The sequence below is a fragment of the Epinephelus fuscoguttatus genome, linkage group LG5 (assembly GCF_011397635.1).
Source record: "Epinephelus fuscoguttatus linkage group LG5, E.fuscoguttatus.final_Chr_v1".
In the NCBI taxonomy this organism is placed as follows: domain Eukaryota; kingdom Metazoa; phylum Chordata; class Actinopteri; order Perciformes; family Serranidae; genus Epinephelus; species Epinephelus fuscoguttatus.
In genome coordinates, this window is record NC_064756.1 from 32,438,101 (window position 1) to 32,466,099 (window position 27,999).

Consider the following 27,999-nt stretch of genomic DNA (forward strand, 5'->3'; position numbering starts at 1 on the left):
CAGACAGTGTTTTGCTGCATTCATTTAAGACTGATGAGCCACTCTTTCCTCTTGTCTGTCAGTCAAAATATTCTTATATCTTTTCTGAGGAAAAAAAAAAGGTTCTTGTGTTTTTATTTGCATACTAATACATACAGTTGGTATTATGAGTATTTTTTTTTTAATTTTGCCCTATTTATCTGTGTAGTATCCCTAGTTTTGAGAAATCTTATTTAATTTAGTACTTTTTTTTAGGATTTATAAACCCTCTGTAAACTTGACTTCAAATGACTACGCTATGATTATTGGCTGTAGCAGCAGTAGTAATTATTTATGTGGATAATTAATTAAGAACATGTTACAGCCTACTCACAAGGAGTGGTTTGAGGTTGCTGACTTAATTTCAGATGTAAGTTGTACATGAAAAAATATAACTTGTTATCTGCTCCCATAAATATCAGATGACAGATGAATTATCCAAAGAACTGTATATATTAAAACCTACATAACTAAGTAATGGTTAAGACTGTGAAATTAGGAAATATTGTCACACAAATTAAATTATATCAACAAGATGACCAAAAAAAATAAAATAGATAAATAAAATAATATAATTTAACTTGTAGGGAAGTATCACTCTTCGCTGGACGGAAAGTGTAAAGTTACATATAATTTTGATGCATAATTTACAAAGAAACATTTGACAGAAAAAAGTTCTTCTTTTTTAGGGGCTTCGGATCAGATGTTTACTAGACGCAAAAATGAAAACAAGGACCATTTTTTTTCATCCAACTCTTTCGATGCCATTCATTGGCGCTCCTCTGGTGTCAATCAAATGTGGGCGGTGTCAGCTGACAAACGATACTTCCAGTAAGTCCTCACATGCTGTACAACACACAGAGTCAACAGGCTGTACGCGGCACAGACCAACATCACTACGAGTGGATAACAAAAACAAAGCAGTGGCTCGACACAGTGTGAACACACTGACAACTTTTGTTCCACAGGAAAAGCCTTTTTAGAGACATACTTTTTATTACTGTCTACAGATTTTTACCGGCTTGGGATGTGACTTTCACTGTAGACTTTGCGCCCAGGAGGAGCACTGTTTTCCCGGACAGATTTATCTTGTGTTCGCTCATATTTCAAAGGCGAAGTTGAGACTTTTGAGGGGCGACAGGTTCGTCACATTTACATGACATTGTAACACTTGGCTCCGTCACCTCTCGACCATGGCGGAAGCGGCCCAGCAGCCACACCTGGTGGAAATCGACCCGGATTTTGAGCCCCTGTCGCGGCCCCGGTCGTGCACTTGGCCTTTGCCCCGGCCGGAGTTCATCAACCCGGGCGACTCCAACACGTCCTCGCCGGTGCCGTCTGTGAAGCAGGAACCCACCGGCAACGAGTTCATCAACAACCTCAGCCTGCTGGAGGAGACCGAGGACTTCACGGAACAGAAGCCTGCCATCCTGTGCACCGATTTCCAGTGCCAGGAGAACTGCGTCCACCAGCAAGCTCCACAGCAGCAGCAGCAGCAGCAGCAGCAACATCAGCATCAACATCAGCAGCATCAGCAACAGCACCCGAACCCGCAACTCCCGCATCAACAGCAGCAGCAGCAGCAGCAGCAGGTGCCTCTGCTCTCCTCCCCTGTCGGCTCGTCGTCCTCGGCGGCCGCGGCCGCAGCTGCCGCCGCTGCCCAGAGAAAGAGCAGCTCCTCCCGGCGAAACGCATGGGGGAATATGTCATATGCAGACCTCATAACCAAAGCTATCGAAAGTTCTCCGGAGAACCGACTGACTTTGTCTCAGATTTATGACTGGATGGTGAAGAGTGTGCCTTATTTCAAGGACAAAGGAGACAGCAACAGCTCTGCAGGCTGGAAGGTACGTTTGTTTTTCTCTCTTTGGTACTTTAATCCAGAAGATAAAGTGTGCGTAAGTGTGTGTGTGTGTGTGTGTGTGTGTGTGTGTGTGTGGTGGGAGTTTACAGCATGAATGGTTTAAGGCTGATGCTTATGCCTGATACAGCAGCTGCCTGTGCCAGTTCTCCTACAAAGTTTTCCAGTGGGGCGTTTTGGTGTGTCTGTGGCACTTAACAGTGGGTTCACAGGGACTTCATTGTGCTTTATGCTATGTTTTTATCTCCTGTGGTATCACTATAATATCCCTCCAGGGATGTCTGGCTTCTCTGTGGCGTTCAATAGCCAGTTTATTCTGTGAAGCTTTGTGATCAGAGTTGTTTATTGTTTATCTCCATCTATGGATGTCTCTTGGAGGGAGATCCATTTGGATTAGTTTAGGGTCTTTACTTTTTTTCCACAAATGTTCCTGAAGTGACAAAAGAACATGAATGAATCTGTGAACTTGTTTACCATTCGCTCCCCAGCATGGTCTTGTGAAACCATGTCCTCTTTCATTGTCATCCATCCACTTCATTGCAATTCAGTAAACTGGCCAATTGCTTCCATGACCTCCGACAGTCATCTGACTTCTCCCTGCAGTATGTGATTTATATGAGTCTGCTGACTCAACAGGGTTTTTTTTTCTCTTTGCCTTATTGCTTCCCTCAGTGTGCTTTTCAAAAATGTTGTGAGTTCTGGCTGGTTTGAGACAGCTCTCCTCTCTCTGATGGTACTTTAAAAATTTATGATAGATTTTAGGCTAAATCACAGTTTTCCATGCGAGAGAGTGTGCCTTGAATGAAGCTGTATTTGGACGTCTTTGTTGAAAGGAGATACCAGAAGCATTAATGTGTCCTGGAAACAGTCCAAAACATTACACAAGAGGGGACTTAAAATTTCTGATGTGGTGTGGCAGGCCCTCCCACTGAACACTATTGAAGGGCGTAAACCTCCCTTCGGAGACACATAGTTTTAGTGGTGTCTGACAATAAATTGATGACAGTCTACTCTCCCAGCGGGAAATCATATTAAGCCTGTAGTCACACATTGAGAGATTTATTATGGCTTCCTCTGTTATAGGCTGTCTGGGTTGCCAATGAAATTTAAAGCATTTGTGGGGAGTTTTTTTGTCCTCCCCTGTCAGAGTAGGCTCCCATGTTTGAGTCATGTGCTGAGCGATGACACATCCATGTATGGCATGAATGCCAAAGAGAATTTCTTTTTTTAGTTTTTAATGAATCCCATAGACAAATACAAAAAAAAAAACAATATTTGAGTCACAACTTTCATATTTTGCCATACACCAGATTTTATTATATTCTTATGAATTTGACTGAGCACAAATGCAGTTTTCAGCAACGCCCTGCTCCATATTCATCCATTCGACGACAGTGTTTACTAAAAGGACAAAACTCATGTTGAACTGTCAAACATGGTCCTGTCAGTCAAATGATATGAGAATGGAAAACCCCTTCAGTGTGGTGAAATACACACAGTGAACAAAGCAGATACTGGGAAGTTGCGTTGCTGGGGGAGTGATATTGGCCTAGTAGGTTTGGTCCTTCAAGGAGAAGCAACATTTTCCCTTCGCTTATCCAAGAATTTGCTCTTCATTTACATTTTTGCGTGAAAAGAGCAAAGATGTTTTCCAGTGAGCAGTGAAGAATTAATTAAAAAACAAATTCAGAGGGATGCACTGGTGTGGGAAAGTAAAACTAAAATACATCTGTGAGGACAACAGGAAGATTATCAGTAATATTGAAGGAGATAATGGGGATTAGAAGAAGTAATCTATAGGCAGCATGTGGGAAGGTGACACCTCGTACACACACCTACAGAGTGTTAGTCACATGGAGTCTGAGGCTGTGGTGTATTTGAGGAAAAAAAAATGGTGTTGACTTCAGAAGATAGAACCATCTTTCCATTTTTTTTTTAAACTTTAAACTGACGAGAAAGGAGACTCGTCACTTTGCCACTGCAGTGTCAGCAGCACTACCAACATGACCATGAAACATGGCCGTGATCAACACTGTCTCAGTGTTTGTCACTTGTTACATTGTAATTAGGAAGTTATTATATAGCAGAGTGTACCCAAGACAAGTGTCTGTAACCCTAACCTGAATCCGTACAACAGTAGATCATTTACATTTTGCAAAGCATGCAACAGAGTCACACTGAGAAAGACTGAACATGTCTCTGTGTCTTCGTTAATGTATCTAAATAAATAGAAGTTTCTCTTTGTTGTTCTGTGTAGAAGTAATTGTGATTGGCGGCTTGGAGAGGGGCGCTCAGCCACCGCCTGGGCTTGCTGCTTATCCTGCCATGTTGGGGGTGTAGACTGAGTAATACTGTGGGAAAGCAAAGTGCCATTCACTGCTGCGAGGGGAGTTATTCATAGAGCTCCCCTCTGTTCCATACAGGGGGGCTATCGCACATTGTCTCCTCGGAGCGAGCTTACTTATGAGCCAGGGTGAGAGCCAGAGAGGAGCTGAGGAAAGATGACAATGTAAAATGCTAATTTTGTAGCTAGCCATGTGTTTTTTTATTGTGTTTTTCTTCTCCAATGGTCTTTTGATGTAAATAGTCATTTCCAGATGGTTTAATTCGTTAATTGGTATTCAATTCAGAGAATTCCTTTATTATCTTTGTTTAAAATTAGCCAAAATGCATGTATTCTCAAGTATAGCTTTTTCATCTCTGACTGCCTTGTTATGTTCAGACTCAACTGAGGTGACATGAGGAATTGGAAACAGGAAAATATGCAAACTGTGTGGCAGACCTTATTCCAAAGACACCAACTTTGCAAAATGACTCTAGATTCATACAAAAGTGATCAAAACAATTAACCGACAACCTTTGATTTTAACCCTGTGAACGTTGAAGAGAGAATAAACCAGCCAGAATGAGAGCTGTACATGTTTTGTGGTTTGTGGAAATATTGGGCAGACCTGTTGGTTCGTTGATTAAGTCATAAGTGAAGTTTGCGGTGGCGTCTCTTGTGCTGTAAGACAGTGATCACGATGACAGTAGTCACAACACAAATGCTTTGTTTCTAGGCACCCATGAGTGTTTAACACCCTCAACCATTGACTGTAAATCACTTAAGGTTCAGTCTTTTTGAAGTTAACCAGGGATCATTTCTCCATGTGACTGATCTCTGTGAACAGATGGGGCTCTCCTGAAGGGAACGGGCTGAAGCACATGAAGTTTTCATTAATCTATGATTAAGGCTGTCTGCTCTGTAATTGTTTGAGGCCGAGCTTGTTTCACAGCGCTGCTGATCCTCCACAGTCGGTCGTGTCTGAACTGAGTCATGACAGCCTCCACACTTCTCAGGCCGTCTGCGACAGTGTGAATTTTGAGGACAGTTGTGCCAGGTGGGACCAGCTTGGAGAAGCTCTGTGAGTGGACTGGACACTGGCCCTGGCACAGGACGCCATCCAACAGGAAGAATAGCAGATGGCACAAATTATGTATCACCAAACCTCTCTGCAGAGCTGATTATTTATTTTTAATAATGTCCTCATCCCGTTTTTCTTTATTTCATTGCATAAAATGGTAAATGGGCTGCACATTTTGTGCTTTTCTCGTCTCAAAACGCTTCACAACACAAGCCAGCATTCACCATGCATGATGCCACCTGCTCATCAGGAGCAGTAACCATTCACATGCACACTCATACACCGCTGGCCATTGGGAGCAATTTGGGGTTCAGTATCTTGTACAAGGACACTTCACCATGAGTGTCCTTGGGCGAGATACTACATGACATGTAGATTACAGGGGCCAGCGATCAATTCAGTTTCAAAATGTTCTACTTTGGGTAAAACTCTTCACTCATCACTGTCACTTTTTATGCAGCCATCCAATCACAGTGAAACAGGGGTGGGACAAATAGCCTACCACAAGACCAAACATCACACTACAACAACAATAGAGGAGAAATGTGTTCATGTATTGTAGGCTATATAAAAATAATTTATGTTTTCTCACCCACAAAATCTTATGATTTCACATAAACTGGCACTTGTTGACACATGTTTCAGACAGATCAGGGATTAATAATAAAGTTTTAATTAAATTCAATTTTAATTTTTTTTTGATAAAGGAGTAAATGCTTAAGTACATGAGATTTATTGTTTTTGTGGGTTTGTTTTTTTGTTGTTGTTGTTGTTGTTGTTTACCATGGCATCAAATTGCGTATTTCACTGGTATGGACTGCTAAATTTCTGGAATTGTGACATACCTACTCCTGAGCCACAGCAGCCCCTAAAATGTTTGTAATGTGTGTGTAGTTTAAGTATTACAAACAGTGTGTCAGACTGCAGGAAACACACAAATTGCACACATACATTATTACAGTACAGTATATACAGTACTCTCACATCCTTCCATACCTGACAAAAAAAAAATCTGTTCTTTTTTGTATTTTTCTACTACTCGTACGTCACCGCAGGATAAATATTTGGTTTCAGCCAGTGGAGCTGGATAGCTCAGGTGCTCTTTGATGTCAGTATCGAGATCAATTCGGTCATAGGTTTTCTCTGTACACGGCGCTCTCTTGACCTGAAATTCCTCAACCTACGCTGGTAAACACTCCCACGGATCTCAAAACAAACTGTGCTGGAGCAGACAAACATGTAGGTCCAAGCAGATTGTACAGCAAGTGACACGAGGGTCATTACCATGTAAATGCACCCATTGACTCCAATCCCTCTTAGTCTTACAGTAAACACTGTAGGTATCACCGAGAGGGGAGGTTCATAAAGGTTGTGTAGCCAACTGGGATACAAGTATGTTTGTGGAATATGTCTGTAATTTGTCTCTATAAGCAAGTCATTGATCCCAGGGACCTGACCAAATCTTACCTTGACTCCGTCATTGCATTGAGTTTAGCTGGTTACTTGAATTGCAAGGCCGTTTTCCAGAGACTGCATTTTAATCTCGCCATTGACAAATAAATGCAATAGAACACTGTAAAAACACGATCACATGAGGCTTAAATTATGTCACAGTCTTTTAGCTGAGGCTTAAACTGTGGCGAGATTTAGAATATTATAGATATAATAAAGGCGATACAGATGAAATCTTGTACTGTGACATCAAAGGAAGTGTTACACTGGTGTCATTGGTGTAGCACAATCTCTGCAATTTGACAGATCTCTATTGTTTTGCGGTATATGTTGCCCAGCTACCTAAACATCCTGTTAAAAGTAGTTCTAACAACTTTGGTTTTAACAGATTGTAATGTCTTTGAGTCACATTAGTGATGGTTTAAATGTTTCTGACAGATTGTTGGAAGGTGACTATGCAGTGTATGTAGTGTCTGTAATTGCTGTGTGTTATCTAGACTATTTTTTTCTTCCTATGAAGCTTAGGAATACGACCTAAAGAAATACAGAAGCTAAGAATTAAGGCGTTCTAATCCTGAGTGAGTACAAAGCTGGCTGTACTTTATCACCAGTCACAAACTGTGTGTTTCTTTGGGTCTGAAAGTGTATTAGTAGGACAGGGAGCTGGATAGAACAGCAGTCCTCCTGTTTGTACTGGTTCAACACACACAGACACACACACACACACACACACACACACACACTCACACACACCGCTCACCCCCCTGAGGCAGTCGAGGAGTCCAACCTTGGCATTGCCCCAAGACATGAGGGGCAGCTGTGTTTCTCAGGCAAAGAGCTGGAGGAGCTCTCCTCACCCTCCTCCCCATTTCCTGCCTGCGCCGCCTGCCTCTCCATTCCTGCTTTTCTGCCTCTGCACAAAGCAGGGCACACTTAATGTTGTGAAGGGTCACTGCCCCCCTCCCTCGGTCAAACCCCAAGAAGCTAACCGCTACTGTTCTCAGAGAAAAATTAAGAGATGAAGAGAAAGCAAGGGGGAGAGAGAGAGAGAGAAAGAGAGAGAGAGAGAGAGAGAGAGAGGGAGAGGGAGAGGGAGAGAGCATCAGAGACCCAGAACGCTCTAAGTTCAGACTGGGTGACACTTGTTAGGAGTTGCATAACAAGACATTTACTGGAATCAGGGAGCCGCAGGCCAAAGTCTGGTGCCACTGGTTAGTCAGCGGAACTGTGAGGCACTGTGTTAGAGATATGTGGGACGCTAGTCTCCTGTGTGCGTGTTTGTGTGTGTGTGTGTGTGTGTGTGTGTGTGTGCACATAAACCTGGGCCTCATAATTAAAGCCCTGCTGCTGGCAGATGCACAGACACGATGGCAGACAGACAGACAGGCCGACACAGGGAACATTCCTGCACAGGCTTTTATATCTTTTTTATTGTGGTGTGATATTCTTCCTTTCCTTCTCTTCCCAGCTGATTTTAATCCAGTATCTCCTTACAACTGCCTGTCCCCCCCCCCCCCCCCCACCCCCACCCCCCGCCCGCCTTTGCTTTTCAAACCGCTTAGTGCTTTGATGTGCGGAATCACCATAGCTGGCACATCACTGGTGTTAAAAAGCAACTGTGAGTGTCGATGAACACTACCTGCTAGTCTTTGAACTATGTTGTGTAAGGCATCCATGTAGAAACTAGCGCTGCAATAACGATTATTTTTAGTATGAATTGATATATTAACTATTTATTCCATCAACTGATGAATTGTTGAGGTTATGTAATGTCAAAAAGCTCCCAAAAAACAAAAGTGGAACCAGTGAACCAGTGGAAGGGTTATTTATTTATTTTAAGTTTCTGATCAATCTGACCGTGTAAGCATATTTAGATCCACTTGTTCAGGTGTTTTGGGGTTCAGCATGGTATGAAAATGCTATGTAGATGAGTGAAAAATACTGTCACGTGCAGAGTGATGTAACCGTGCCCATCCACACTGATTTGATTGAGCAACAGTGTGAAACTTGTATTCCCTTGGATTATTTCACAACCTCATGTTGTCCTTCTGTCTTGCTCCACATTTGTTTACCTCTCAGCCCTGGCGTTAGCACTGTCTGTTGTCGTCTGTCTCTCGTTCCTTCTTACTAGAAACATTTTTGGGATATTAATGACTCAAGCCTTAACAGACTGGAATAAAAAGAAAGCAGGTCAGTGTGGCACAGCAGGGATATCAAATGGTGTTTATGTCTGTGTGTGGTATGCATGCATTTATGTATGGATCTATGCATTCTGTAGACGTCACATCACTTCAACCTCAAACAAGTATTGACAATTGATTCCATGTGCCGGTGCTGTCTGGGTCATTGTTTTACAGTAACCGCATGTCCAGCACGCCATGGGACGAAGCCATCGGGCAATGACAAAAGCTGTGAGACACATACCACACACAGGGGATCATGTCTGTCTGTCTTTTTATATGTCTGTGTCAAAGAGGCTTTGTAAGTTCACATTCAGTTGGGCCATTGCTCTGGTCGCCAGACTGTATTGCAAACACAGAGATTTTCTGCACTGAAATATCCCCAAACATGCAGAACAAATGTAACATGCAAGTTTCACTTTAAAGTGTTTCTGTTGCTCCATAGAACAAAACAACCACATTGCATCTGCAGGGGTTTGATATGTTTTTGATGTTCCAGATGGTCCACTGAAGAGGACTCAGCCAAGGTTTTTCTTGAATCAAGAACTTGAGCCACCAAGGAGAAACAAATATGTCTTTCTGAATACATTCTCTGGGTGTTAGGGATTATGTGTAATGAGTTTTAGTGCTTGTCATTGCAGAAAAAGAAAATTTGGTTCAATTATACAGCTGCTGAATTTGAATTCTTTCAAAATCTCTTAAGATTTTCAGAATATTTCACCGAAACTCAAGTTTTCATAGTTAGATTGCTTATTTTGTATTATTCTCTGTTATTATTTTTTTTAAATGTGACATTGCTTTGTGCTTTAAAAAAAGACTCGTTAGATTCAGAGCTCACTCAATGCAACCAGTTTTCTTAAACTGATGAAAATGATGTTAAACACTTATATCTATTACAAATGTACGTTCACCAAGCTGAGAAATAATAGCTAACTAAACTATAAGTGATATTTTCAACCTCATTTGGTGGCACAGCTGGTGCTACAGCTGGTAACTTTACACTTTATCTCACTGGAAAGGACCCAGGAAAATCCCAGTGAAGTGCCCCTTTCATTTAGTGAATTCAAACAAATCATGTCAAATGTGTACACGGGTGTTTCCACCCACCTCAGACACTGGCATCACACAACCCCGCAGTGCTCCTGCCAGAGTTTTGTTTTGTCAGTTCTTTTTTTCTGGCTGTGGACCAGAGGACAGATCATTCAGTGAGTGTAGAGTCTAGTAATTGCACAGAGAGTGTAAATGATATACAAAAAGATACCAGCAGAGAGTGGAGCCTCACTCAACAGGACAGAGGAAAGAAGCCCACGCAGCCTGCTTTGCTCAAGAGTTAAAAAAAAAAAAAAAAAAAAAAATAGAGTTGACATCCAGCGGCATGGTCAGGTAAACAGTCATTTAGGATGAGTCAGATTGTTTTGTTTTTCTCAGTGTGGGTTTGGTAGTAGCAGGCCGAGAGCACGTGACTGTCTGTTTTGGCAAAGGGTTTGCCCAGGCATGGCAGTTTGTTTCACTGAATATGCTGCTGCTCTGTTGGCCACCACAACTTCTCATCAGTCAGAAAATTTGGAAAAATGTCCTGTGGGGTTAACAGGAAGACCTCAGCATTGTTTTACAGTGTGAGAAGAGGAACTGTTGTAAGGATTTTGAATAATTTCACCATTCAAATGAGAAGTGAAAGCCATCAGCACTTCTTCACACATGAAAAATGTGGTGTCCCATCGGTTTCTCACAGCTTGTGTGTGTATGTGAACCGGCTACAGACACACAGGGAGTGAGTAGAGCAACACTTTTACGGGACCGCTCACTGCTGAGGGCCCCAAACCACAGGCATTACCCAGACCCACATTGTTGTGCAATTCCCGCCCTAAAGCGATTATGCACGGTGCCTGTCAGACTGGCCGGGCATTATCACACAATCACACATGCATTCAGGCATGTGTGCTTGTTTTCACATACATGAACGCTCGCAGCAGCGCTGTGGTTGACTGGCATGGGTGGAAATTAAAATGCGCACTTTAATCAGAAGTGCCGTTATGACTGTGCGTCAGACGGCAGGTTCCCGGCTTCTGTTGTCACGGATACTAATAGTTTGTTTCGAGGTCAAAGTGCGTAACAGTGAATCCGTACCGCCCTCAGGAGTGTTCACTTTAGGTTTGCATTTGTGTCGCAACATTACAGGACTATTGTATAGCGAGGCGCTTGGCTGACGTGGTGTTTATAAAAGAAACACCTCATAGGGAGAGGAGAAGTCACCAGCAGTTAGGTTTCACTTGCCATTAGCTTCTACTAGCACATAGCACATATACTGAAAAATAAGAAACAAAATTAATTTCTGTTAGCAATTTCAAAACAACTGTGGGATGTTTATGTTTTATCACTATCGTGAGTACTGCTGAATGTCTTTGAGGGTAGAGAGAGGGTGGCATCTTTAGTTTCCATACAGGGCGCCTGTGTTGGATTCTAGGAAATGCAGTGGTGCCAGTCAGGCAGATTAGACGTGTAACCACATGTGGAGTCATTTTTCTGTCAATGAATCATTCATGTCCCGCTTGAGATAATTGATGAGGGAGATACCAAAGCAAAAACGAATCTTGATCTGTTGACGACACTGGCTTTTGTGTCGTCATGTGAATAATCCTTATCTCATTGTTTCAAGACACTGTCATTTGGATTTTTTTTCCAGACACTGATGTAATAATTATTTCACAGTCCCATTACCATAAGGTGATAAATATTAGAAAAAAAGATGTGTATGTACATATCCTACATCTTCTATTCAGCACTAATATTTGAGCTTGAATACTGTTGTTGAGCCTATATCACCCCCCTTATGTAACTTTCCACTTCTCTTTATCTGTCTTGAGAGAAAAAAATAATCTGAAACCCATGATCTCAGGAAACATGATTAGTTTAATGTTGCACATAGTGAATGTAACAAACACACTGTTATTACCATGATCTGTCTAGTATATTAGTTACAATAGTTTCTCCGTCAGCTCGTGCAGTTGGCTGCAGTGATTGCATGAATTATCTCTTCTCTAGAATCTATTACTTCTCTCTTCCTCCACCTGCTCCTATCCCTTTGAACAGATGCAAATTTCAGCCCATAGCTGACAGGAAGTGGGCACTTTGAAAGCAGTACAAGGTATGCAGTACCAGGGTAGTGACGTCGTTGGTAGAGGAAGCAACACTTGAGTGTGACGCTAGATTCTGCGGCATCTTCCTCTTCCAGGGTTCCCTTCATTTTTTTTTTTCCATTCCTCTGTTTATCTCCAATTAGAGCTGGGAAATGAGGTGAATGCTTGCTCATCGTTCCTCTAAATCATCTTTTGAATTCTCAGAATTCTCATATTGAGGTATTTTGTTAGTCAGCTAAATAATACTGTATGGATGTCAGTTAAATAGAGCCAAAGTAAATGCTGGAGTGAGGCTTTGGTTTACTCATGTATGACTCCTGTCCTGACCTGTACTGGTGCCAGCTCTGACTGGGATGCCAAGTCCAGGTCTTGGTGTCCTGGTTTAATGTCATACTTGCTATCTACTGTCCCTCACAAAGATGTTAACTCTCACCACAAGTGATATTTTTTAGAGGAGGAGATTTTTTGTAGTCCTACTACATCTTGAACCACTTGTTCCAAATTGAAACACTAAAAGAACTGTAATCACCTTATTGTTCCATGTGAGCCCCGGACTTCCTTCCACCAGCAAAATTAACACATAGTTTCACAATGAGGCTTTTCCCATGAGACATCGATTTAGCATGGCATCACACTTACAGTATATTGAATGTGTGTGTCATCTAATTCCGCTGGTGTAATAGCAACAAAACCAAATGACAAGGACGCTGGTGATTATAAAAGAAAAAACAACTATGCAGAAGTGTTAACCAGAGCAATATATTTATAATAAACAAACATTGTTTTGCATTTCAAATCAAAATGAAGATATCCTTTTAAGATAATCACGACAAACGACAATCTAGTCATCACTTTCTATTTAAACACTGCGTCCCTTAGCACTCTCTCTGTGAGCTTCATAAATATATTCATTTTGTGATGTGTCAGTGTTATTTCCTTTTCATAATCAGCCCATGAAAAAAAAAATTGTGATAAAAGGATTGTAATGGCTCCACTATGTCTCTTAAGGTGGCTTTAAGTTTTTTCTCTGTCTTCTTTTTTTGGCAGAGCATGAGTCATGCTAGTTTAAGAACTGGCAAACAGGTAAGTGTGTTAGACTATAACGTACAGGCCTCTTCATGGATATCTAACAAATCTGAGAGTTAAAAGAAAAGAAAGCTAAAAAGATGTGTGTTTTTAAAGAAATCTTTATTTTTTCTTGAAAAGCAGCATCATGATTATTTGTGACTTCAGGCTGAGGCCATGGTATTAGTATAAGGTTCTCATCTGAGAACATTACTGACAAAATGTGCTCTCTTTAAAACTCTTTGAAGTCCTAACTTGCAAGTGATGTCTTGTTTAATATTAGTGGCATTTTTGGTGTTCAACAGGAGTCACTGTGGTGTTTCAGAGCTGCACTTTTCTGGAAAACAATCCGTATTCAAATGGTTGGGGTGGCCATTTTTCCTACCAAACACTTTTGGTATACAGCCTTTTTAGGTGTTGAAGTGCACATATGGTTTATGGTGTAATAAATAACACAAAAAGGGAGCGGACCAATGAGAAATTCTCTCAACTCCATATCCAAAAGGAGATTTATTGCTGGAATCAACATCCAGCCATGAAAAACAGCTCGGGGATATCCCCATGTTTGCCAGGTTGAACTGGGGTAACAGCCGTGTAAATATAACCCCCCAAACACTCTCCTCACCCTCCCTCCCTTTCTCCCTCCCTCCCTCACACCCGTGGTGGGTCAGGCCTGTGAACGCAGGCCGCCACACAGGCACCCAGCAGTGGTCTACACACTGCATCTTTATCCAGGCAGAGCAGGCAGCAGCCCAGCCCAGCCGCTCTGCTGATCAGAGGCGAAAAATATCCCCGCTCCACAGACACAGCTCTGTGCATTTACAGACTCACATTGTGTTGCACATAGCAACACATGCACATATTTCAGCATGGTAAGCTTAGCCAGCACAACCCGGTCCCTGTCTGTACACATGAGCTGTGTGCTGCTTAAGTCTGAGTCACAAAATCAGCGAGCACAAGAGAGAGAGAGCTCAGCATGTTAACGCCCACTGACATTAACGCGCCAGGACATTATTTTAAAAGCATGTGTAGCGGTTATCGTAAACAACATATGAATAGTCTGAATAAAGTATAAAATGTAATACAACTCATTCGTCACTCTTTCACCAATACAGGCAACATTTATAGGACGTATGGCAGGTAACATAAGGACAGTGTGAACAAACACGATAGATAAGAGTTGTTAGAGTTACAGCTGAGGTTGACGCACTGAAATGGTTTGAAGTTAAAGTTCATTTAAGTATATGCCGAACAGTAAAAGTGATTAATGTGTCAGTTGAGAGTTGAAACTTAAATACTCACTGACTTTACATAAGTTTACTCTCCATGAGGAGCACTACTAAGCCTGTGGAAGAGGTTATACAGTGGAAAGTGGTTACAATGATCAACCACTAATATGGATTGAGATGACTGGGACAGAATCATTTTGAAAGATGTTTTTTTAATACTTTGCTTGTAGTAGTCAAGAAGTACACTAACAGTCTTCACTTTGGGTCTTTTCATACATGAAAAAAATATAATTTACTTCCACAATGATCCTTTTGGTTGCGTTAATCCATCTGATTGAGGCTGGCTACCTGAGGCTGGTGCTTTGTACACTTTGAAATCATGATGGGAAAAAGAAAGTCATTTTCTCCCAGTGAAAAACAAAGTCTTTTCGAAGCTCATATCAAACTGCCAAAAACAAGCCAAACAGATGCAGCAGCGAAACTTGGTGTTCCTCCATCTACCTTGTGTAGTCTCTTCAAAAAAGGAGATGGCTGCTAGTGATGAAGACTTAAACTGATATGCACAGGGAAAGTACCTGTGTTTCAAGCTGCCCTCAGCAAGTGGACCGATAATGTGCCGTCACGGGATGCCCCCTTGAGCAGGCGCTACAGCTATACTGTACTTTAAAACAGTAAATAAAATTCAGTAAATAGTGAGTCTGTTTGAGTCTGTCTGTTTCATTACTTTAAACTAATTTAATAAATATACAAATGTCAATTATGAAAAATAAAGAAAACAAAACTCTGGGTGTGATAATCATCCACTTTACAGAGCTGAAACTTCTCAACAGCTTGAGAAGGTAAGAAAACAGCAAACATGAATTAGATATGATTTTTTAGAAATTACTTCAGAGCTTACCATTGATGCCAACAGTTCTCCTGCATCATACTTTCAGATGTTAATTGCCGTTGGATTATCCTTGGGCAACTTCTCGTCTTTTTGTTATTGGCCTGGTGTAATGAAAGCATGGCAGAACAAGAAAACAGATTGGATTTTAAGGTTTATAGCCAACAAACACAAAAGCTTTGACTGATTTTCTTGATCAACAACCTTTCCTTCTGTTTGACTTGTTGATTATGGAGTTTAAAGTTTGAGTGTGTGCCGGTCACTCACATGCTCACTCAGCCCAGTTTTTTTTTTCAGAGCAGTTTGTCCAAATGTCAAATGTGGCCAAAGCACAGGAAATGGCAGATGATTTATTATTCTCTCACCAAGTTCTGTTTGTTTGGATCCATAATGAGGTTGAATCATAAGTGGGGAACTGTTTCTAAGATGTACAATAAGAGCTTTATCCGCCATTGTAATCCTGTTGGAAAAGCCTACCTGGACAAGGGCCCCCTCTTTCCTTTTTCCTCTTGTTTTTGCCCAGTCAGACTACAGAGTTTTGATTAGGAAGTAGTGGCTCTTGAACCCATAGTTTGCTTCAGCTGGACCCTTGCATTGCAGCTACCAGGGCCTCATTCTGCAGCATTTTGCACAGAAACCAGAAGCATCAGTGGGATCAGTATCAGGACTGGCCAGCTCTTCCTGTGCGGATACAATGCAGCAGGAAGTTCGCTAATAGCTACTCCACTCCGCCACTCGTCTCACACTATCATAGAGCGATGAAAGATCCTGGAGTGTCAGTGGCTTTGCTGCTTCTCAGCGTAAGCACAAAACCACTCACAGACTATTTATCATTTGTCTGCAGTGATTGTGAGACCAATCAATCTTAAGCTTTACCAGTCATCATCCGCTCAGGTTTCCAAGTTCAGCTCTGTGTGTGTGTGTGTGTGTGTGTGTGTGTGTGTGTGTGTGTGTGTGTGTGTGTTTTGGGGGAGGGCGTTTGGTTGCGCTCAGATTCCTTGCAAAGGATTGTGAAAAGGAGATCCTGCCAAGAGGCCGTCAGTAAATACATTTGCAGACAGATTTGCTTCTGCATGACTTGCGTTTTCTGCCTTTCCATCTGCACTTTATGATGGTCATATAACTCAGCATCTCACAATGACCATTTTGAGGAGCTACTTTCCTGGAAGTCATAGACTGCTACTTGGGCTCATAGAACTCTAAAACTAATTTAGGGCGCTCCACACTGAGCGATCTGTTTCTGGGCCTCCTCTCTCCCCTCTCTTTGCCAAATTGAATAATTGGAAGTTGACGTCAGCTGTTGAGAAAGGGACCTTTTTTTCTGCAACATGAGTGTGCGATCAGCTGTGGCCAGTAGTGTGCGCGCATGATGTCCCAGAGGAGCACGTGAAAAGGACAAGGGAGGAATAGAAGGCTAGGAAGGGGGTGGGATGGAGGGAGAGCGCAGAGATGATCTATTTCTGGTTCGAACCATGTCCTAGGGTCAGTTTCCAATTTTAATCTGGGACTGTTTTTAAAAAAGAAATTGTGGTAAAACAGACTTATTTTTATATTGCTGCTTAACAGTGACACATTTATGTGCTGCTGACCAGTCAAACCTGAGGCGCTGTGCTGTGTTGCTCGCTGCTACACAACATTAATGACAACAATCATTTCCTTTTCTCTGACTGTTTCTAATGAAAGCGAGGGTATAAATAATAAAAAAGACCAGAGGCTTTACATTTCCTGTGCTCTGCTTTTCATTTCCACTGCCTTTTATGATCATTGCCATATTGACTTTAGTAAATAGGTCAATGATTATCACTGGTCAGTCCAGTATTGGTGCTGATGATAACTTATCAAACTGCAAACACATGAAGTCATCACAGTCTATTCAGATTGCTTTGTGAATGTGGTAATGTGAAGGTGTAGCGCTTCATTTTCTGTGTGTGTGTGTGTGTCCGAAGATCAGTACACCCAGACTGTAACTGCTTCCTTTCATTTTTAATAAAACACAGCACAGTAAACACTGTACAGCCACCGCACACCTCTTTGAACTATTACATCAATGACTAAATATTCCATAACTCAGTAAGTCAAGGCAAAATTTAGGCACAGACACTCGCTATCAGTCATTTGATAGGGACTTTATTCACAGTTTATGTCCAATAGATCAGAAATCCCTCTATTAAACAACCACGCAGAAATCCCCCTAAAATGAAGCAAAAATCCCCCAAAAACAATTTAAATTTGATTTATTGTTGAGTTGAGTTGATTTGGTTTTAAAATATATGTTTCCAAAAAACAATCTGAAGTTGGATCAACTCATAGTATCTTTAGCCAAAAAGAACTGACTCTATAAAAATAACTATTGCTTCTTCCCTCTAGCTCATGTGTTATCTTTTCGATCAGCTTCTAAAGGTTCACCACAATGTGCCACCTTTAGCTAGCCTGATTTCCTACTCTACATCAGTTGTAATCAACCACTTAATCACAGAATACCAAGTATATCTGACATGAAGGGGAAAAACCTGCCGTGAGTGTATCTTTTGATGATGTTGTGATCACAGTGAGTAGTAGTTCCCCGTCACTTGTCACCCCACCATCTCACCTGGAGCTGTGTGCTCAGGCCCATGCTGTTGTTAAGCGGGCAGACCTGCTGAGCTGGTGTAAGGCTAATAACAGGTTTACACGTTTTCTGTCTTAACCGCACTGCTCTAACTCAGCTAGACTCAGCACAAAGCTCCAGACATGACCAAGCTACAGCTTTAAGGCTACTTACTTTGGTGGTTAGAAATGGTGTGCTGCATACTCTATAGGTTGTCCTTTTAGCAGCCGCAGACATTACACAGAAAATCGCTAGTTACAATGCAAGAACACACCTACTGTTAAGCCTGAAACACGGGTAACGAAAGGTGAGAAAAGCCTGTTCAGGACAGCACCGTTTCTCTAATGAGTTCAGTGGAAATAGTGCAGGGAAACCACATTTTTTTTCACTTTCATCGGTTCCATATCTCTGTTAAATGTGTGTGAAACTTCTCAGAGAACTGCTGGCGTGTGAGTTTGTGCCGGCTGCACGCTTTCATACAGTGAGGAGGGAGCATTGCTGCAGATGCTTCATACCTATAGCTGTATGGGCTTTGCAGCTGAGGTTTCACTTGTGGCTTCACTTGATTCAAAGCAGCCCTGCAAGTAGGAGGTGCCGCGCTCCTCTGGGGATTTTTTCATTAGGCAAGTTGACATTTGAGCAGCTCTGAAAGCATCAGCACCTTGGTCAGTGTGCCAGCATCTGTCTGTCTACAGTTTGCTACTGTCTGCTGGAGAAAGGAGAAGAGAAGAGGTGAAGGAATGTAAACATAGGAGAGGAGAAAAGGTGAGAAGAAAGAAAACAGGATGAGGAAAGGAGAGGACAAGGAAGGAAACAAGATGGGAGGAAAGGAAAAGGACAGAAGATTGAGGAGATGTAGGAGTTGGAAGGAGGCGACAAGAGACAGGGAAAGAGTGAGAGGAGGGAAGAAGGAGACGAGCAGGAGAGAACAGAGGGGATAAGAAGAGTAGGAATGAAGTGAGAGGCAGAGAGAAGGTTAACAGAGGGAAAGGAGACAAGAAATAAAGAGGAGAGATGGAAGGAGAGGAGGAGAGGGTGATGTACCGAACACTGTGGCCTTTCAGTAGTGCTGCCAGTGAGGACGTTTAAACCAGCACAGTGTGTTCTTTACTGATCCTTGCCCACTCTGTCACACACAACCCCTCTTTCTCTTTTTCTTAAATAGCCTACACTCAAGACACATTCTCCTGTGCCTTCTCTCTCTCTCTCTCTCACACACACACATGCGCTCACACCACCCAGATGTCCATACTGCAGCCACTTGTTGAGTCATGACGTATCTAGTCATGCAATTCAGTTTCAGCAGTCACACGACAAAGTGAGCATGGCTTTCATTTAATAAATATAGTGTGACATCATGGATTAGTGTCTGTTGCTAAACATAAACACTCTGGCGGCGGGGGGTTGGGTCGGAGGAGGGAGCGAAAGCTAAATTTGCAGTGTCCACTTGGCTCATGGCGCTGCGGCTCCGCATTCCATGCCTTTTTCTTTGCCTCACGACCGCCGCATTTCCTGCGAGGCAGGAAGTCAGCTCTGTTTCCTGTCACAGTCCTCTTTCATGTGGTCACTTCCTCGTGTTTTGCCAGCGCTGCTCTGATCTGTTGACTCAGAGAACGGAGGTGGTGCTCCTCGTGGTGGGCTCAGGCAGAACAGAGAAAAGTGTTTTTATTATCTCTGGCTACGTGAACTAGCCTTCAGAGATACACTTATGTCAGGTTACCGCCTGTTTTCACAACATTTATTATGATGACATTCCTCAGTACGACACAAAGGTTTTTATTCACAATAACTATGTAATATGTGATGATGATATTATTTTGAGGTCACTCTTTGCAGGCTTCTTTTCCAAAACTGTCTCCAACATTTTGTTGCATTTTTTCAGGGTAGAAACAAAAAGAAAGTACTTTATAGATTGGATGGTGTCATTGCCTCTTCTTAAAAAAACAACACAAGATAGGACCGTCCTCGAGTGACAGTAATCAGAGTTCAGTTCTGTGAAATCGCGGGTTTTGTAACCTTGTTGAGGAATGTTGATTGTGATGGCTGCCTGGCTGGGAATCCTGCCTTTACTGTTTCCTAAGAGATACTAACAAGTTGGCTCTGATTACGTTTGAACTTTGCACACAGTGATTAGCTGGAATGTTAAGATTCCTGTCTACTGCGGCCAGAGATAAATCAGTGTCACATAGAGTCACTGGATCCAAAGGAAACACTCTTAATTTGTTAAAAAAAAATAAAATTAAAGAGAAGTACATCAACGAATGTGGGAAGCAACATGCCATAACTTTTCAGTGATATACGCATGTCTGTGTGTGTGTGTTTGCGTTACTAAGTGTATGACTGTGTTGATGTGCATGTGCTCATCCCAAATCGCGTGTGTTTTCAAACCACGATATCACTGGCTGCAGTGAAGAGAGCAGCAAAATCAAAACCATACTGCGCTGCTGTTTGTCCTACTGCCATTGCACTAAAAACATGAGCTGGCACTCTCTCACACACACACAGTGGGAGACGAGGCTTTTCCATTGGCTCCACCAGACACCCTCAGCCACACTCCCCACACGGTACTCCGAGTTCTGCCGAGTTCTGGTATTTCCCATCAGAGCACTTTTTTTATGACCCTTCACTTGTACTCCCTCTATTGCATCAAGACTTTTAAACTGGTTTTTAAAAGTCCTCCATCATCACAACACAACACAACACACAGCGTAGTGACTGTGACATAAGCCAAAACAGAAACCAGGGCCTCTTTAGCCTCACTTTAGCTGTGAGTTTTTCCTTCCTGTCATCAGGAAGATATAGGGCTGTAACAGGACATCCCGGCGTCTGCACTCACATTGCAGTCATTCCTTGTTGCAGCACAGCTGAAATTACCAGCACTTTTAGCGGTCATGGGAAAGAGAGACTCATGACCAGACTTTACTCCTCACATTTTGTCATAGCTACTGATGTGCACGAGGAGGAGGGGGAGAAGGCTTTTGCTAGGCTAATCAGGAAAGGGCTGTCACGTCCCTCAGATCATGCAAACTAGACCGAGACGATTGGCTGAGGCAGTCGGGCCATTTGATTCAGAATTTCATTCATTTGTAAAGGGCCACTGTTCACATGGGTCCCCATGTGCCCTAGTGCCTGAGGTCCTCCAATGAGGAGAGGAAAGCGGTGGAAAGAAGTAAAAGTAGATAGAGAGAGGAGAAGAAGAGGAGATGTTAAAGAGGGTGTTGTAGCTGCAATGGTATTTAGTCATATTCGATAGAGCAGATTCGTCAATTAACTGATTTTCTGAGAATCAGTCAGCAACAATCCTGTTAATTGATTAGAGGGAGACTCATTCTGTGGCTGTGGAGGTAGCTTTGCAATGTTTGAAAAGATAACCCTGATGATGTCATAGTTATTAGGGTTATCTCAGTTCTGCCTTTAGACTTATATATTAACAGAAAGGCTTTGTTACAGATTGGAGTCGTGGACTTTGAAAGATTCGGGTATTTGACAGTCTAATGAAAGATGCTTTGAAATTCCATTATGGAAAATGCAGGATCCATTGTGTTTCAAGAGCTTCACCTAATGTCAGAATATCTCTGCTTTTTTCTTTGATTTTGGCTAATTTTGTCCTTTGCAACTTTACTAACTTTATAAAAGTGTGACACTAAATAGCTGAAGTACCCCATATAATCTTTGTAGTCATATATTCAGCAAAAAATACCTGATATTTTCCATTTGCAGATTTTCAAATGCAAGAATCTTCTTTTCTCTGTTTCATATCATTATACTGTTGATCAAAACAAGCAACTTGCTGACATCACTCTGAGCAATGGAAAATTCTAACAGGCATTTTTACGGTTTTTTGATTTTATAGACTAAACAAATCAGTGATTATTTAGTTGAAAAATGAATCAACAGTGAAAGTAATTAGAGTGGGACAAGATTTCAGAGTCAAGAATGAGACGAGATGGTAGAGATGAGGAGAAGCAGAGGTGAAGGCAGAGCAGAGGGCAGACTGTGAACCAGATGTGAAGCAGTGACTCACAGCAGGAACAGGCTTGATGACGTTAGCCACTATGCACGCTAAGCTCTGCATGTGTGTGTGCACCGGGAGTTCCAGCCATTTCTTCCAAAACAACAAGCTTTACGCATGCACAGTAATGTCTGGCCAAGGCTCATTACTTCATGTTGTGGCCAGGACACAAAACGATACAGAGCCAGAGTGTAAATTATTCTCTGAGGCTAAATGGTCACTTCAGTAACAGTTTGGGCTGATTTAGAGTTTGAAAATCCTAACATGCTGAAAAACAAATGGAGACTGTAGTGTCCCAGTACAGTAGTAGCTCCAGTAAAGTAGGCCAGAAATAGTGTCTCACTTTCTGTGGTTTGCTTAGCAGACATTTGCCCAATATTCAAGCTTTTGTTTGCTGTGTTTTAATAATGCTTCACTAGCTTCCTGCACAAAAATTAGTTTTTCCACTGGGGGTGTCACTAAGCAACGCCAGAGCGCTGTATTAATGTGTCTGTAAGGAGGAAAGATTAGTCGGTTTCCTCCCTTTGATTCTGTGCTGGTTCAGACAAGACACACAGTCAGGTGGAATGTGAGTGTTGGTATAATGGTGTTTTACAATGGGCCCCTCTGTTTTGTGGAGGAAATAAAGGCCCACATGTACAGTATGTTTGGAGATAAGAGTGTCTGCAGTTTAATCCTTGTTCTGTTCAGGATGTGTTGCTCATGGGGTAAAGTTATTGACATCTTTTGTGTGTGTGTGTGTGTGTGTGTGTGTGTGCATGTGTTTCTTTAAATTGCACGTGGCATTAAATTGTTGAGTGACCTTAAAATCTCTCCTTTCTCATCTGTAAGTCAGCTGTCAAGCCAGATGTGTTTTTCAGAGAGAACCACCTGTACAGATGGATTTTCACTTGTATGCTAAAGCAGATCTGAGGCGTTTTGGTGAAAGGGCAAACACAAATCTCTCTGTTTGTCTGCTCCTCACCTAGCGTTTCTCTCTGTCTCCATCTCCTCCAGAACTCCATTAGACACAACCTGTCACTGCACAGCCGCTTTATCCGCGTCCAGAATGAGGGGACAGGAAAGAGCTCATGGTGGATGCTAAACCCGGAGGGCGGGAAGAGCGGCAAGTCCCCGCGACGCAGGGCGGCCTCCATGGACAACAACAGCAAGTTCACTAAGAGCAGAGGAAGAGCAGCAAAGAAAAAGGTAAATAAACAAAGAATCCAGCTAATGCTTTTGTGCTGTGACATTGTAAACGTTTGAGATTTGAACCATGCCAAGATTTTTCTTTTATCACAACTGTCTCTACATGGTCTGTCACAAAAAATAAACTTTTTTTTTCATTTACTATTATTATTTATTAAATCATTATTCTGCCATATTTAAACTGCTCTGGCCTGCCTGCTGTTGCTGCTTCCTCTGCATGCCGCTTTGCAACCCGCCAAGGAAAGGCAGAGGGGCCCCAGCACAGAGCCATACTGCCAAATATAATACTATAATAGTTTTCTCTGACAAAAGTGTTCCTGACTGAAATGGGATTTTGGTAATATTCTTAGCCTAAATTGGTCAGTTCTTGGTCAGCATTACAATCATAAATACAGTTACCTAGACTCATTTGCCTAGCAGAGGTGAAGTAAATTAACTGAGAATGATTCTGTGTTTGTTAGTCACATTCACACTTTTTTCACTACTTTTTTATTCTTATTGTCTCTTAAAGTAGTCATGTATGTAAACTTCCTTTGAAAAGCTATTCTCAAGATATTACCACATTAATGATATAATATTTTGCAAGAATACTTTTGTATTGTATTTCTTTTACTACCATCCAACCATGTGTTTGATTGCCAGTGGTTTCTGCCCAAAAACATATGCTACACTGACTGTCTCTGGCACATACAGTCTTTTGGTACACTGAGAGTCTCCTTGTCTTCCCACAGCTGTCCCTGCAGGGCGGCCCTGACGGAGGCGCAGACAGCCCAGGCTCATACTCCAAGTGGCCTGGCAGCCCCAACTCCCACAGCAACGACGACTTTGATGCGTGGAACAGCTTCAGGCCTCGGACCAGCTCCAACGCTAGCACTCTGAGCGGCCGCCTCTCACCCTTCATGCCTGAGGATGACCTCGGGGAGGCAGACGTGCATATGGGCTACCCAGGAGCTCCTGGGGCCAAGATGACAGCCACGCTGCCCAGTCTGACAGAGATGACAGGCTCTCTGGTACACAGTTCTGAGAATGTCATGGAGAACCTCCTGGACAATCTGAACTTGCTCTCGCCCAACAACTCTCAGGTTGGTGGGGGAGCAACCACCCCTGGCTCGTCCCAGTCCTCCCCCTCTCCTATGATGCAGCCAAGCCCTGGTTACCCTGCTTACAGCTCCCCCAGCATGGCCCAGAATCCTCAGCAGGAGTACCGCAAGTGTGTGTATGGCCAAGCAGGAATGAACAGCCTATCGTCCATGCCGCTGCAGACACTGCCAGAGAGCAAGCCCAGTTTCGGGCCCAGTATGGGCCAGTACAGCTGCCCTGCGGGGCTTCTGAAGGAGCTGCTGACGTCAGATACAGACCAGCACGGAGAGCTCATGCCATCAGTGGACACTGTAGTGTCTCAGTCCAGCGGAGGCTGCATGCTGCCACCGTACAGCAGCAGCCAGCATGCAGCCAAACTCATGGGAGGAGGGAACGGTCACCCGCATGGTCTCTCTCACACTCACCCCCACAATGTGCACAGCCAAGCCCCGACAACGTCACCAGCTATGAATGGCCGCTTGCTCATGTCCCTGAGCCACAGTGGGGGTACCACGCGTTTGCCTACAGCCAAAAGCCCTATGCAGATGCCTTATGGCCTCTCCAGCCACCTCAGCGCAGGAGGCATGCCTGGAGGCTTCTGCCCTCTTAACACCAATGGATACGGCCGACCAGGCCTGCCACAGCCCTTACACCCAGAGAAGCTGCCCAGTGACCTTGATGACATGTCCATTGAGAAGTTTGAGTTTGACATGGAGACAGTCCTCCATGACACTCTGATGGATGGAGACTCTCTGGACTTCAACTTTGAGCCAATGGTGACCCAACAAGGTTTCCCCCACGGAGTGAAGACCACCACACACAGCTGGGTATCAGGGTAGAAACTGTAGTGCTGTTGCTGTTTGGTAAAAGGCACAATCAGAACTCATTTGAGACAAAAAATGTATCTTAGGATGTTTAATCCTCAATCCAACTTCACTTGCAGTTTCTGCACCATCAACATTTCTGTTTCAAAAATACTTTCGGATCACTTCAGCAGACTGAGACTGGCCGTGAACAGCTAAGGACACATCTCTATTAGAGCCCCTGAACTGGTGAAGATGATATCAGAATTATTTTTGAAATATTAAAAATCCTGTACAAACTTAAGTGCCAAACATTTTGCCTTAACGTAAGAGCCAAACTGAAACACACCTCTCTGGTTTACTCACCAAGGTTACAGATACTATACAGTTGTGTCTGCGATTTTTGCAAGTGACACTGCCAGCGACGTCTCATCAGCAGCAGCACAATCTGTAGAAGTTCACAAACTCATACCATGATGTTTACTGTGTTTCCACAATCAAACCTTTTGTATGTACAGTGTAGTGATAATTGATTACCACTGCAAAAGAATTATGAAGGTAATCTGGCTCATGGATTTGTGGACTGACTTGATGTTAAGTGAGAGACTTCTCAATGGATCCTCGGATGATGTTACACTCACTTTGTTATTGCCTGAATGTACATAATGTCGTCATACAGTTTGTAAAATTGGGCCTCTTGGTGTATTTTCTAAGACTGTAAATAATGTTTACAGAGTGGAAGTCAAGGCAGCAGAAATGAGCTTACGTTTAAAACTGGATCGGATTCGAGCGGACAGATCTGTGCTTGAGAATTTGTCTCAATCAGGCTGTACAATGGTAACACACTTAATGATTTCTTGTACATACCTTAAGAATGTATATTAAAATGATGTGGTAGATGTTTACTAGATTTAGTATATATTTGAGACCTAAATTATTTGTGGTTAATATAGATTTATGCTGGTGCATAACCTGCACTCAGACATGAGAATTGTTCTGAGTCATTCGTCACTCTGAACCTTAATACCACAGGGGCCTATTTATTGTGCCTAACAAAGTAGATATCGACTGCAGGCTTGAAGGGTTTTATATTGTAAATGTCTACGGTCCAGAAGATACTCAAATCCAGCGGTCTTGAAGAAAAGTACAGTGAATTCTTTACTTTCAGTTCCCTGCTTTCACTTTTTTGTGACTGTAGATTGTTATTGTTAGGGTTCCCTGAACGCTTCGCAGCTCTGTGAATGTTATGAGGTCAAAGGATGTTAGTGGATAAAAGATATTCTCAGTGCTTCTGTTGTTTTCACACCAAGGCTGAGTCCGAGACCTGCCAGAGATTGTCATTAAAGACACTGTGAGTAACGGGCCTGTCCCCTGTTCAGTTTCAGAACGTTTTATATTATTTTATTCTTTGTCTCAGAAGGTTAGTGTGACTGATTTAAATTAGTACAGTATGATTCCTTTTTGTCCTGAGGAGCCCTCTGATGCTGTCAGAAGGATCAGCTTTACTGCTTTTAATGAGACTCCACTTTCACTCTGCCCCTCCTACCTCTACATATCTCGATGTCTTTTTTTACATTTGACATAAAGTTAACATGTGACTTGATAGCTCAAATCATCTTCTTAACAACAAGTCTAATTACTTTTTGCCCCTGAAAAGCGCCACTAAGTGTTAAGTATCTTATTTAGCATGTATATTTGCATTTTCTGACTTGCTTTTCCCACTTACCGCTGTACTAACAATGAGCTTGTCAGCCTGTCAGTGACTTATTATGCAGAGTCACAAATAGTGTACAGGATTGTGGCTACCTTTGTGAAGATGGTGTCTGTAAACATGACTGCTTCTCATGAAGTCGACTTGTTCGGTGGCTGATAGACCAGGTGGTTTAGAGATAACAAACTCAAAATGATAACTGCATATTCCACATTGATGTGTATTGCATGATTTATCCAGAAACCACATATATGAGTACGTGTCTGATCATGTGTTGTCACAGGCTCTGAGTATGCAGCTTTTTATTTAAGTCATACTGCTAATGAGTTCACCTCCAACAGAGGGGAAAGCTCTTTAATTAGTTTGGTGTTTGGTTGAAATTAAAATCTGCATTCTCCCGCGCAGCAATGGCACATGATCTGACACTGCTGACAGAGATTTTTAAGAAAGCCAGGGAGCATTTAATAAAATTCTTAACATTTCAAAAGGCCGTTAAAAAAGCTGCTGTTTGGCTTTGGTGCCAGGTGTTGCCTTTTCTTACCCAAACTTGCCATAGTGTACTATAGCCAAATTTGCCTTTGAAGTCAAAATGATATATTTAGCATTTTTATCATGTGATATGTTCAGAATTATATATATTTGTGCCGGTCACTCAAGTCAGGATAAACTGTAATGAATCCATGTAGTCAGTGTCACAGGATTCACTCTAAAAATAAAAGAGCTGTACTAAGTAAATTATATCTCTACATTTTTAAATGATTGAATCTATGCATTGTATTCCTTAATTTTATGTTGCTATTGTTATATTTTCTTTTTCTTTCAACTTACGACAGAGATATTTTATTGTAACATAGCGCTGTGAGATATTATGGTGTTGTTGTTGTCAAAACTCTATGTTCCAGATAGTTATATGGGAAAAAAATGAAGTTTATTTAGAAAATAGATGATGCAGTGATTAATATGCTAAGCTTTTGTAAACTGACAATGTTGTATTTCTTGTATTTAGCTACAGTTTTTAGAAAATAGCATCAAAAAGCAAATTACTGAAAAAAAAGTAAGGATATATTGCATTTTTAAAATGGAAAACACAATATTTAGTCTGTCAGAGAAGTCCTCCTCAGAATGCAAAATTCTGGACCAATTTTTGTAATTTTAGTAGATTTTAGTAGAAAGATATTGCACTTTTACTTACGTTTTATAACAAAGTGCTCCTCGTAACAAGAGGAAGAGTTCCCATTACATATTTGAAAATAAAAAATCTGTTACATTGAACTTATATACCGGAATAAATTGGAATTGTGCTGTGTGATTTGCAATCAATAAGAATATGTAACTTGTTCAATATTAATGTATTAAGACCTGAATAAATGTACTTCTGTGTTTAAA

At 42.0% G+C, this 27,999-nt stretch overlaps 1 protein-coding gene across 1 annotated transcript; it reads left to right on the plus strand.

Annotated features, from left to right (window-relative positions):
• The first annotated feature begins 176 nt into the window (after nucleotides 1–176).
• foxo1a (forkhead box O1 a) lies at nucleotides 177–27,999 on the plus strand. The gene is made up of 3 exons (XM_049576150.1): nucleotides 177–1,865; nucleotides 22,828–23,019; nucleotides 23,751–27,999. The coding sequence occupies exons 1-3, from the start codon at nucleotides 1,212–1,214 to the stop codon at nucleotides 24,936–24,938; spliced, it is 2,034 nt and encodes a 677-aa protein (XP_049432107.1). The 5' UTR covers nucleotides 177–1,211; the 3' UTR covers nucleotides 24,939–27,999.